General features: G+C 41.6%; 1 protein-coding gene across 1 annotated transcript in view; it reads left to right on the top strand.

The window, feature by feature from the left end:
• Positions 1-12,334, top strand: part of LOC308309168 (HMG box-containing protein 1-like) — a 29,401-nt gene that overhangs the window by 230 nt on the left and 16,837 nt on the right. The window contains exons 2-4 of the mRNA XM_080754644.1: positions 2,349-2,451; positions 5,181-5,279; positions 10,012-10,210. Coding sequence (XP_080610770.1) covers positions 2,376-2,451; positions 5,181-5,279; positions 10,012-10,210 — 374 coding nt within the window. The 5' untranslated portion in view covers positions 2,349-2,375. The remainder of the gene's footprint in view (positions 1-2,348; positions 2,452-5,180; positions 5,280-10,011; positions 10,211-12,334) is intronic.

The raw sequence follows: 12,334 nt of genomic DNA, 5'->3' as shown, positions 1-12,334 counted from the left end.
TTTCATTGTTGACGTTTTTTGTTTTGTTGTAACAGCTTGCGCAAGAAGAAGACGCGATCTCGTTCATTCGTGTATGTATATTTGTTTCAGTGCGATCAATGGATGCACGGCAGAAAAACAAACCGTTAAACCAGGCAAGTCGCTTATTATTTTGTCGTCGACGTTGTTTTTACTTTGTTTTCAATCGTAGACAACAACACTATGTTGCTTTCAGCCACAGTGTCGCTGATCATTCGTGACAGACGTTGTCATCGCTGACAACGACCTTCCAGCCTCAGAGGGACTGTTTTAGTTTTTTTTTGGTCAAAAACGTTGGCGTTTTATTTCATTTTAACAACTTTTACTCAGAATGAATCGTGGATCTGGCTTCTCAGTATTGAATGAATGGGGGTGGAGTGCGCATGCGCCAGATCCAGTTAAAGTTTATAAACAAGGCCTGCGTGCACCAGATGATCACTGACTGACTGGTAGCCCTGAAACATGACACTCCGTCATGGACGAGATTGAACCTGGCGAAGAGCAGGTTAGCCAATTTGCCGCGTACGTCTCCACAAAGGTTCAGATTTTAAAAAAAAAGTGCTTACTGAAGACTCACGAATGTGTTAATATGTTACGCTCTAGCAGAATTACCCGTATCTTCCGTATTGTTTGATAAGAAGCATTTTAATCCGATCAGTTGCCATTGTCTGAAAAGGTTTTAATGGTGTGAGAGTGCAGTACCCCTCGCTACCGATGGGGCCGCCTCCTTGAGAAAATGCGAGAAAATGGCCGTTGGTCGGATTAAAATACTTTTTATTCAACAATACGGAAGATAAGGGTAATAATGCTTGAGCGTATCATATTGTGACATCCTGAGCCTTCAGGAAGCACTTTATCTTTAGAAATTTGAACGTTTATGGGACGTAACGTGGCAACTTGGCTAAACTTTTCAACCTCATCCATGACGGTCGTGTTTCAAGGGCTAGATGATCACATGATGCGAGTTGCGAAATACATTCATATTTACAGACTACTTGTCCATATTTCTTCATCAACGTTGTTTTGGGTTATTGATTAAATGTTTCCAGTACCGTTTACATTTTTACACATTCAAGTTAATCCACAAATGGACCAAATCAATGATATGAGGCAGTTTAAAAGGTGTCCTAACGCAGTTATTATTGCATTACATAATGTGATCCGTGTCCCTATGCAACCCTTCCCTTTTTAGCCTATATACATCGGAGCTCCAGTGAGGGGGGGTGCTGGAGTTGTAATAGCTGCCTTGGGGGGTGGGGTGGTTGCATCAGCCATGTAGGCTAACTATGTTATTAAGACATATTGAACTCCTCCTGTAGGCTGTAACATCTCTTTACATTCTTTTTTTGTTCTGTTATTCGGACTATCTCATGATTTTTTTCGGCCTACTGTGTTTTATTGTAGGTTTTATTTGTAGTTCACCCCCAAAATATATATTTTCTCCCCTATTGATTGCCCACACCATGGAGACTTGAGTTCAATAATATTTTGGGGTATTTGTTGCATTCCTAAGACAAAAAATGTATTAGCCTATAATACATTTACCCCCATTGATTCCGGATGGGGACCCTGCCTCCCGGAATCAATGGAGTTAAATTTACTATAATCAATTTTTTTGTTTTAGGAATGTGACAATTACACAAAAATACTATTGAATTCAAGTCTACATGGTGTGGGTAATCAATAGAAAAAAGTCATTTTGGGGGTGAACTACTCCTTTAATGTTGTATGGATTAAGTTCATAGGGACCCCAATGCAAACAAGCCTACTAAACAGCTTTCTTCCACCGTGGCGTGGACTGAAGACTCCACCTAAAGTTTAGGTCCTAAACCCATAGCACTACTGTAACACTCCCCTTCCCTCAATGACCATACGTGAAGCTAGATAGCAATAGGTTTTAGGAGTTTTTTTACTGATTAGGTGCGTGGTCTACCTATGCTATTATACATTTTTTTTCTAGATTGATATTCCTATGCATTTGTTGTATTGTTGTTGATGTACTGACATATTATCTTGCTTATTATATTGATGTATTACCTGCTTATTGTAAGTCGCTTTGGATTAAAACTAAAAGCGCCTGCTAAATGCCTAAACTGTAATCTTGTGATCTATATCCTTTTAGTTGACCTTGTATCAGTGATCTGTACTGTCCTGTACCTTTTCCTTTTTTAGACTTCTAATTAAGTTTTCAGTCAATCAATTCAAACATTCTTAATATTCAAACAAAGGGTGTGTGTGTGTGTGTGTGTGTGTGTGTGTGTGTGTGTGTGTGTGTGTGTGTGTGTGTGTGTGTGTGTGTGTGTGTGTGTGTGTGTGTGTGTGTGTCACAGTTGACATCATCTTTGAAGGCCCTTACCATGGTGTGGGAGGTGGTGACCCCGTCCGGTGACCCCAACCGCCACAGCCTTACACAAGCAGACAGTGAACACACAGGTACACACAACATTCTTTATCTTACAGCCCAGTCAGTGCTTCTAGAACGGTTTAATTTCAGGGACGCCGTTAGACCACGGAAAGCCCCGTAACTCTTAGAGCAAGGGTCTTCAAAAGGGGGTCCTCAGAGTTACTACAGGCAGGCAGTCCTCCAAATCTTTGAATCCTAGCGTCCATATTCTGAGAACCTTAGCCAAACATAGCAGATCTACAAGCGAGGCGTTGTGAGCTTGTAGATCGTCTATTTTCGGCAAATAGATTTGGTGTAGGGGCGCCCGCTAGCCTACTGGTCCAGGCGCATATACTACTTAGGCATTGCTACATGGCGGCGGCGCAGTTTCGATTCCCGATCCGGACGACCTTTGCCACGTGCCACTCCCCATCTCCCCCCCATTTCCTGTCAGTCTACTGTCCTATCAATAAAGTCATAAAAGTAATCGTAAAAATCGTATTAAAAAAAAGGGGAAAAAAAAGAGATTTGGTGTAGGGGGGTAAAAGAATGTCAACTTTATTAACACTTATGTTGCAATGATTTTTTCCGGCCAATGTCCCGCGTTGCCATGGTTACCATAGACTTCCATGTAATTGTGCAAGTGTGTAAAAAGTGCACGCCCATGCCTAGATGATGCACCACGTGTGTAGATGCTGTTCACAGCTTTCAAACAAAAAAATCCGCTTGGAAATCCGTTCAGGCATTCATGATTTATCAGCCATTATGTTTTCTTCAGAAGTAAACAAACATGGCTGCCATGTTTGAAAGAATGGGTTGGTATGGGGGTTAAACATGCAATTTCGCGATCGCGATCATGCCTAATACATTTCTGGAGGTCCAAAAAAAAATTTTGAAAAAAAATTTTTTGAAAAAAAAAAAAAAAAAAATCAAAAACGGCCCAAACTCGGGAAACTCGGGGTTGGCACAGCACTAGTACCAATACAAACTCGGGAAACTCGGGGTTGGCACCATATGTGTTAACTCATACCCTGCCAAACCCGAGGAACCCGAGAATTTCGCGATGTCCCTCCCTGCCACGCCCGAGGAACCCGAGAATTTCCGCCATTTTGAAAAAAAAAAAAAAAATTTTCAAAAAATGTTTTGGGACCCCAAAAACGTTAGTAGGCATGATAGCGATCGCGAAATTGCTTGTTTAACCCCCATACAACCCCCATACAACTCAGGTAGCAGACCTCCAAGCTCACAACAGTGTAAAACATAATGGCTGCTATCTCATGAATGCCTGAACGGATTTCCATTCGGATTTTTTTGTTTGAAAGCTGTGAGCAATGTGGACACACGTGGTGCATTATCTAGGCATGGGTGTGCATGATCCGTGCACTATGAATTACATGGAAGTCTATGGAGACGAATGGCAGTTAAAGAGTACGAAGGTATTGTTAAATGGCAGCATATGAGTTTAAGGCCGCATGGGAGGCTGATATCGAGGTGGAACTGTCCGATGAGATCTGGAGCGAGGGGTTGAAGAGAATCCACTCAGCCACAATTAATGCCAGGTTGCAGCTTGTCCAGTTTAAAGTGATACACAGATTACATTATTCCAAGGTTAAAATGAACAAAATGTTGTATATAATCTAAAGAAATGTACATTGATACCTGTGTCCTTTGCTTTTGCAACGTGTCTGAGCTGAGCTGTCTGTCTGTCTTGTCTTTTCTTTTTTGTCATAACTTTGAAAATCAATAAAAAATATTATTGGAAAAAAAAAATGAACAAAATGTATCCAACTGTTTCGGACACTTGTGACCGATGTAACATCTCCAAGGGAACGCTGGGACATACGTTCTGGTCGTGCCCAAGGATTGTTCCGTTCTGGGAGAGTATTTTTGCGTGGTACAGCAATGTATACCGTACTAATATTGAACCTGACGCACCAACTGTCCTGCTTGGTTGCTCCGAAGCCTCTCTCGCTCTGCCGTACGCTGTGCAGCAGACTCTTATGCTCGGTATACTTATAGCGAAACGAATTATATTAGCGGAGTGGAAGACCGCTGTTATTCCATGTTTCAATAAATGGCTTAATGAGTTTATATCACTAATACACTTGGAGAGGCTGCGTTGCCACAAACAGGATAGTTTTGCAACATACGAATACATCTGGGGTCCTATTACGGGTCATCTCGACTCTCTATGACACTGACTTTAACCAAGTTTGCGCTATATATTTATATATTGTATAACTTTTATACCTCTATAGGCTATAATTATTTATTACTTCAAGTGACTGTTCAAAGTTGACTGTTCAAAGTTTTTTTTCATATAAATTAAGACTTTTGTACTTTTTGTATGATGGGTAACCACGCTCGTTTATAATATTTTCTCCAGTCTGGTGTGTATTGTATTGTCTTGTTATGTCTTGTATTGTCTTTTATAAAATCAAATAAAAATTAATATAAAAAAAAAAAGAAAAATCACAGATAGTGAAAAAAACACCGCTCATCTGCCAAAAAGGTTCAGGTGAGGTCGGTGCTGGAGCCAAAAAGGACAAAATGAAAAATAAAAGCAGTCTCCGCAGACTCAAAACAATCAAGTTTTTATTTTCAGTTTAGGCAAAATGCAAGCTTTCGGTCATAGACCTTCTTCAGGCACTGTTTTAATCACCAAAAATCATTATTACAGTAGTCAAAGTATTTGACAAATAAATAATGTGATATTAGAATTTTGTCCGTGTTAGAGTTTTTCCCTGCTGTAATGTGTTTCCTGTGTTTGGACGTCCAGGTATGATGATGGACACAGACGGAGATGAACAGCTGCACTGTGAGGAACACTTGCCCTCCTCGCCCGGAGGGCCTACCAGTGACAGTCACATGGAATATGGTACGTATACATGAAGCCTATGCACTCTGACCGAATAGCACGTCAACCCTGTATCAGAGTTCCAGGCATTGACACTAAGGCTTGCCCACCTGCCCCCGGCAGGTAAATAAAACGTCAGGGCAGGTGAAGTTGGCCTTCAGGTTGCCCGACAGGGCAAGTACAATTTGAGAGGGGACACACATGTCTATAAACACAACACGAGATATCTGTCTAAACACCTGAACGTGGCCACTGCGCTGTCTTCTGGTCTGTGGAATGTAAAATAAGAACACTATTTACCTATAATGTGCTGTTTTTTTTATTACTGTTGCTACGTTTAAAAATATAAAATAACAAGTGTGAAACCATAGACATATTCAATCATAGCTAAAGTATGTAGGAATTAGGTATTTGGATTTGGAGGTATTGAAGTCTGACATTTTTTCTCGCACAGCCCCAGAAAGTAAAGAAATAAGTGTTAAATTGAGCGGTAATTACAATCGTACCTATCATTTTATAATGGACAATTAATTTTCGGGCAAGTGGGCATGACCTTCGGGCAAGTAGAACATGACCTGTACTTGCCCGATGGGCAAGTGCCTCTGAGACCTTAGTGTCAACCCCTGAGTTCCCTAATTAGTTTTCCCCAAGGGCTAAATTATGTCTAGGGTACCAAGCCGAGGGCCACAACATTGCAGGGGGCGACGGTGGTGTTCCCGCTACTCCAGCGACAGTTCAGATGTCGTCGTTGTCGGGTGAAAATCTTGTATGTCCACAACCGTTTGTTTCGCATTTATCATTGTAGAACTGCTGTTTTCACTACTTTTGTGCGACGGCCATGTATGATGAAGCAGGGCTTTACTTTGCGAAAGAACATACAAATTTGGAGATACGAGATTTCCACCCGACAACGACGATATACTAGTGTTGTTGCTGCTCTTATACTACCATTATTACTGGGGTTGGTGTGGGCCAGACAGTAGCCCCCCGCGGGCCGCAAATGTCCCGCGGGCCGCCTATTGGGGAACCTTGCCCTATATACTTAGTATGTCATAGCAAAAATAGCCCATCTACAAGCATCTACGAGCTAGTACAGTGGTTCTTCATATTTCTTTATCAATGTTGTTTTAGGGGTTGATTATATGTTTCCAATACCATTTACAGTTTACACATTCAAGTTATTCCACAAATGGACTAAATCCATAATATGAGACAGTTTAAAAAGTGTCAGTTATTATTGCATTACATAATGTTGCATAACTATATACTTAGTACGTCATATAGGCCATCTACAAGCATCTACGAGCTAGTAGTGGTTCTCAAACTTTGACATTTGAAGGTCTCCCCTTAACCCTGACAGGTCCATTTGGTTCAGTTTTTATCAGAGTTACAGACTTGTTGTCAATGTTGTCAATTTAGACCCCACTAAAGGAAGCCAGAGAGTCAATGGAATCCACTTTGAGAACCACTGAGCTGGTAGATCTGCTATGTTTGACGAATGTTCGCCTATTATGACATGGCCACAATAGGGTTTATGTAAGGGATAACATCTCGCTCAGCAGTCATTATCGAGTGATAGGAGCCCGAAAGGTTGATATGCCACCGACGCGAAGCGGAGGTGGCATATCAACCTGAAGGGCTCCTACATGGTAGACATGTTGGATACAGCACTAAATCCACGCAGTGCAGCCTGAATGCAGCAGCTGCTCTGAGCCGTTGATTAGGCAGCGGTCTGTTATAGAGCGGAGCGGTCTGTTATCTTGGGATATCAGACCTCTGATTTCAGCGCTCGACCAATCAGAATCAAGCATCCAAACAAGCCGGGTAATAATAATGTAACAGTCCATTTGGTTACACGCTGCGTTACAAAGGGATAAATGCTCACTCAGTATTTTACTGTGTAAGCTTATTCAGAGCTGCTAGTTCCCTCATGCTTATGCTAAAGAAGTGTACAGTGTACTACTTACTGCCAGGCGTTTCCCAAAGCATATCGTGATTGGAAGCCACTGGATTCAATTCAGTTCAATACGCTATGATCAAATCAATTCACAGAGACTTGAAGCTTGCTTGCTTGAGATAGTTGGTCTAACACACTGAATCATCTTTGTGCGGTTTATCTTCTTTGCATTGTTACGTTGTCACTGTGCATTTTAAAGTGCAGACTGTGAAAGATCTAGCTGAGATCCCAGATGAAAATTCAGACACCCATAACGTTTAGCCTTCAGTGATTCAGCGAGGCATTCAGGTTAAGTACGTTCGGGTAACTTGATTATAGAGAAACTGCAAACACAAGCAAAATCTACAATATTTAAACAGGAAAATGGTGTGTGTTTATGTAGGAGATATGACTGAAGCTGTAAATAGACCATGGTGGTATTGGGGTCCTTTAAGAATCAAAGACTTTCTCAGCAATGCTTGCTCACAGGGCATGCTCGACTTCAAAGAAAACACTGAAACACGTTCTACTAATTGGATTCAAGGTATTTCTTTGGATTATTGCAGGGTAAATACTATTTACCTTGCCTGCACTATTAATCTTTTTTCTTTCTTTTTCACACAACCCTGTATACGGTATGTGAAGGATTTAGCAACACAAGAGCACTAGAAACCTAATGGCCTTGTATCTTCCACAAATCCATATTTAATCTCCTGGAAGCTGCAACACACTTACTGTACAGTATGTCGCTGCTTCACCATGAAAGTCCTGTACTCGTCAGGGGAGTCAAGAAATTAATCATTTAATGTTTTACAAGTGCCTCCCTTATTTGAAATTACGGTGTGTTAAGAATGGGTTTCATGGTCTTCTAACATGCTTTAAACGGAACATTAAAAACCCATAATCGGCTGCCATAAAATCCTACAACTGTCACCATAAAACTGGCCTACTGGTCCAGGCGCATACCACATAGGCTTTGTGTAGCCTGCAGCGGGTCGCTGGTTCGATTCCCGAGCCTGACCAGATTTGCTGCGTGTCACTCCCCATCTCTCTCCCCGTTCCTTGTCAGTCTACTGTTCTGTCAATAAGGCATACAAATAAATATATATATAAACATGGTTAAAGGCCAACTTAGTTTTTTTACTACAAGGGTTCATATTTTAGATTGTAATTAGAGAAAAGAAAAGATGAGTGTTAAAAGGTTTTCATTTTCTGCTTTCTATTGTTTTAGCGATTTTTAACGATTTTGATTTCAGTGGGTGGGGGCATGCGTACAAGTGGCAAAATATGTATTTCTAGACACAATAAGCCCATTCCCTAAATGCACCGCAATCCGTCATGGGCAGATGTGACTTATGGGTGCTAGTAGTGTTGCTGTAAATAGTAATAAAGAAATCGCCTGCTTATTCTTTCTAAAAATACATATTTAGCCACTTGTACGCATGCCCCCAACCACTGAAATCAACATAGCTAAAATCTCTAAAACAGTAGAAAGCAGTAAATGAAAACATTTTGACACTCATCTTTTCTTTTCTCTAATTACAATCTAAAATATGAACCATTGTTGTAGAAACAACAACAAAGTTGTCCTTTAAACGGAACATAAAAAAAACATCATCTTGCTGCCATAAAATCCTACGTCTGTCCCTATAAAACTAAGACCGGACTCACACATATGCGTGAAACATCTTCTCCGTATCGTCTGAGAATGAGGGGGGAGGGGGAGGTCCAATGCATTGTCAATGGAAGGTTGTTTGGTATTTTGTCGTTGCCGTGTCTCTAGCTCAACCACAGGCTGTCTTTTGGCCAAGAGACACGGCAACGACAAAAAACCAAACAATCTTCCATAGAGCATCGCAGTTGAAGCCCCACCCCGTCCTCACTCTGGTGTCGGAAGCGTTTTCCGCATTCATTTCTTCCATAGACATTTCATAAAGTATTTATTTAAACGTTTTTAAGCCTTGGACAAAGCCACCTCGGCTGGAGAGGGATCATGTCAATATTCACATTTTTTTGAATGCAAAGATTAATTAGAAAGCTGAAAAAAAGGGCAGGGTACAAGACTGTGTACAATACATCATTATTTTTAAAATTGCGGAAACTACACTCCCAGAATGCATTGCGAATGTTGTTGTTGTTTCCTGAAATAAAGCCCTTAAATCACGCTCCGTTTAGTTATCCAGGCCAGCATATGGCCTGAAATGTAGTGATTGTCATCTCTGTGGACGCCCTTATCGTCATCCTTAACATAGTGCATCATATTTGTAAAAGAAAGACGATCGCTCACGGAGTTCTGCTGACGTGCAATAATCCGCCGGGAAGACAGGGGGCAGTACTGTAGCTACTTCCGCGGTAACCGCAAGATACATGAAAGAAGAAGAAGCTAGACCAATCACAGACGTCGATTTCACCGGATGTACATGTTTAGCAGTATGGGAAATAAAGTTCTTCTCCGTGTGATCTTGATTAAAACGTGTTTTTACTAAAACTAGAGTGATTGCATACATACTCGGGGGTTCTACAGGAGCATATAGAACCATTTTACAACCACCAGCCTAGTGGTAAGTGTACATTGAATTGCTACGACTTTGTGGCTGATAATGAAAAACGCTATGGTGAAAATGAATGGGTTGTTTACTTCCGACACCGCACTGCGATGCTCTATAGACAATGCATTGGATCCTCCCCTCCCCCCCTCAATCTCAGACTGCACGGACACGATAGCTGTCGCAACTGTGTGTAGGGCGCCTTAGAGTTGTCCCCCAACAACAGGAGGTGATTTAGGGTGTGTTTGGGTGTGTATTTCTCTCCCCCCAGACGACCTCCCTGAGTTGCAGGAGGTGACGGAGGAGGTGCACCAGGCGGCGGGGGCTCCCCTCTACCAGCTAGCGGCGGGGGTCTCCCACCAGGAGAGAAACCCCACGGCCCCCCCGGACACGCACTGGCTCACACAGCTGGCTCACATCGCCACCGGACCCCAGAGCCCGCTGCTGCAGCAGGGGTCCCCACACAGCAGGTCGGTGTACGCACGCAACGCACACACGCAACACACGCATGCACACACACACACACACACACACACACACACACACACACACACACACACACACACACACACACACACACATTTAATATCTTTATTTGTGTTGACATTTAACAAGGAACTCTTGAACACAACAAATGGTAGATGCACAAACTCAACAACAATATTTCATGATACAGATCATGCATACAGGAAGCATCGGCCTCCCCCATATATGGCGACTGCCAATTATCACAGACATTGAACAGAATTCTTCCAATGCCTTAGCTGTTGGCTTGGGCATTCCTGCAATCTGCAGGCCTCCCAAAACTGATTGATGGACATTACAGAGGCTTCCAAATATGAACACAAGCAGTTTACATTTGTAAGCAAGCTGTATAATAGCATCCTTAAGACGTTGGTACTTAACCCATTCAGAACGGGTACACATTATTGTGTATCATTATTTTATGCTTTAACTATTGAAGAATAGCAGAACCCTATTTTTGAAAAATCATGAAAATGAGAATTTTGACCCGATTCTATAAATGTCTTTTGAATCCTTCTAAGGGTTTTTGAAAAACCTATGTTTCTATGTCGGCAATCTGGCCAGCCATCGTCAAAGAAAAGGTCTTTTTCACTTAACTGGAGCTCAGTTAGTCTGTTCTTGAGAGACTATTATGTCAGTGGTTCTCAAATCTTTTCATGTGAAGGACCCCCAAAATGATATGTATTTGGCCACGGACCCCCATCTCAAAATATCTAGTTCCAGGGACCACCCAGAAGCACAATTTGAGTTACAAACGTTCGCTTTGAAAATACATATATTCAAAGATTTGCACACATTTTCACGACTTTTTCAAAAATAGCAGATCTACAAGCTCGCAGCGCGGCACTCGGTGCCGCGCTGTGAGCTTGTATATCTGCTATTTTTCACTGGTTAAAGCATTCAATAATTCTAGGCCTATTAAAGGGGACGTCCAGACCAAAACATATCCCCCGCTGAAATTGCATGTTTTCATAAATGTTCCTACCCGGTTTGGTGGATTTCTGTTATTGTTGCTCCTCATCCGAGTTTTGATGACCACCTCCTCACAGTAAAATGGGGCTGGTGTGACTCCTCAAAAAACGCTTATTATCCTTAGCTACGTTGCAACGTTACGTAGCGTTATCTTCTCATTCATACTACTGGATTCCAGTGATCAACAGACTAAATATTATATTCTTTTTGCTGCTATTTCTTTTTTCTTTCTTGTTTAATACCATGATGCCTAGTTGTGTTTATTGCGACCGTCAGGGAGCAGTTTACTATGAAAACCTCCACCGGCCGTCCGTCCGTCCGTCCGTCCGTCCGTCCGTCACGTCACACGTCACACCTTTGTTTGTGTACGGTGTGATGTCATATATCTTCAGTATGACATCACACCACATGTGTAAACAAACCTTTGTGTACGTTGCTGTGGCAACAGTCTGTTGTTGCTGGTCTGTTAGTGTACGTTAGCAACCACCTTAGCAACCATGGTTTTACCCTAGCAACCAACTGTTTACCCTAGCAACCAACTGTTTACCATAGCAACCATGTTTTTTTACCCTAGCAACTAGGGATGTCAAAAATGGACCTTTATCAAAATCGATTATTCTATAGCAATATTCGAATATTATTCGAAAATCGATAATTAATTATTATTATTATTTTTTTATAAAAAAAATAAAAAAAAACGTTTTTTTTTCTTCTGTTTTTCGTTTTTTTTTTTTTTTTACTGGATTTCAATGCACATTTACATATGTACAACATGGCTCTTCAGGTAATTGGTAGCCTAACTACTACTCTTCATCTTTCTTTTTAGTGTGCCAGTGTACTGTTCACCTAATCTCTCAAGAACAGATTCTGTGATGCTTTACAATACAGAGGACGCTGTTTTCCCTTTTCTTTGATGATGGCCACCAAGTACCAAACAATCAAGCCTGAATCAATCACACCTGTGTCTGAGACAGGGGGGGGAGGGGAGTGTGTAGCAGGCAGCCACTCTCTGCTGTGCTCCTTCACTCTACACAGTTTACAGTTGGTGCTGGTGTGAATAATAAATCAATGGCCATTTACTATTATCATTAATACTA

The sequence above is a fragment of the Nannobrachium achirus genome (genome assembly GCF_963921795.1).
Source record: "Nannobrachium achirus genome assembly, chromosome: 23".
Classification (NCBI taxonomy): domain Eukaryota; kingdom Metazoa; phylum Chordata; class Actinopteri; order Myctophiformes; family Myctophidae; genus Nannobrachium; species Nannobrachium achirus.
The sequence above is the reverse complement of the archived record's forward strand: the minus strand, read 5'-3'. Positions and strand labels throughout refer to the sequence as shown.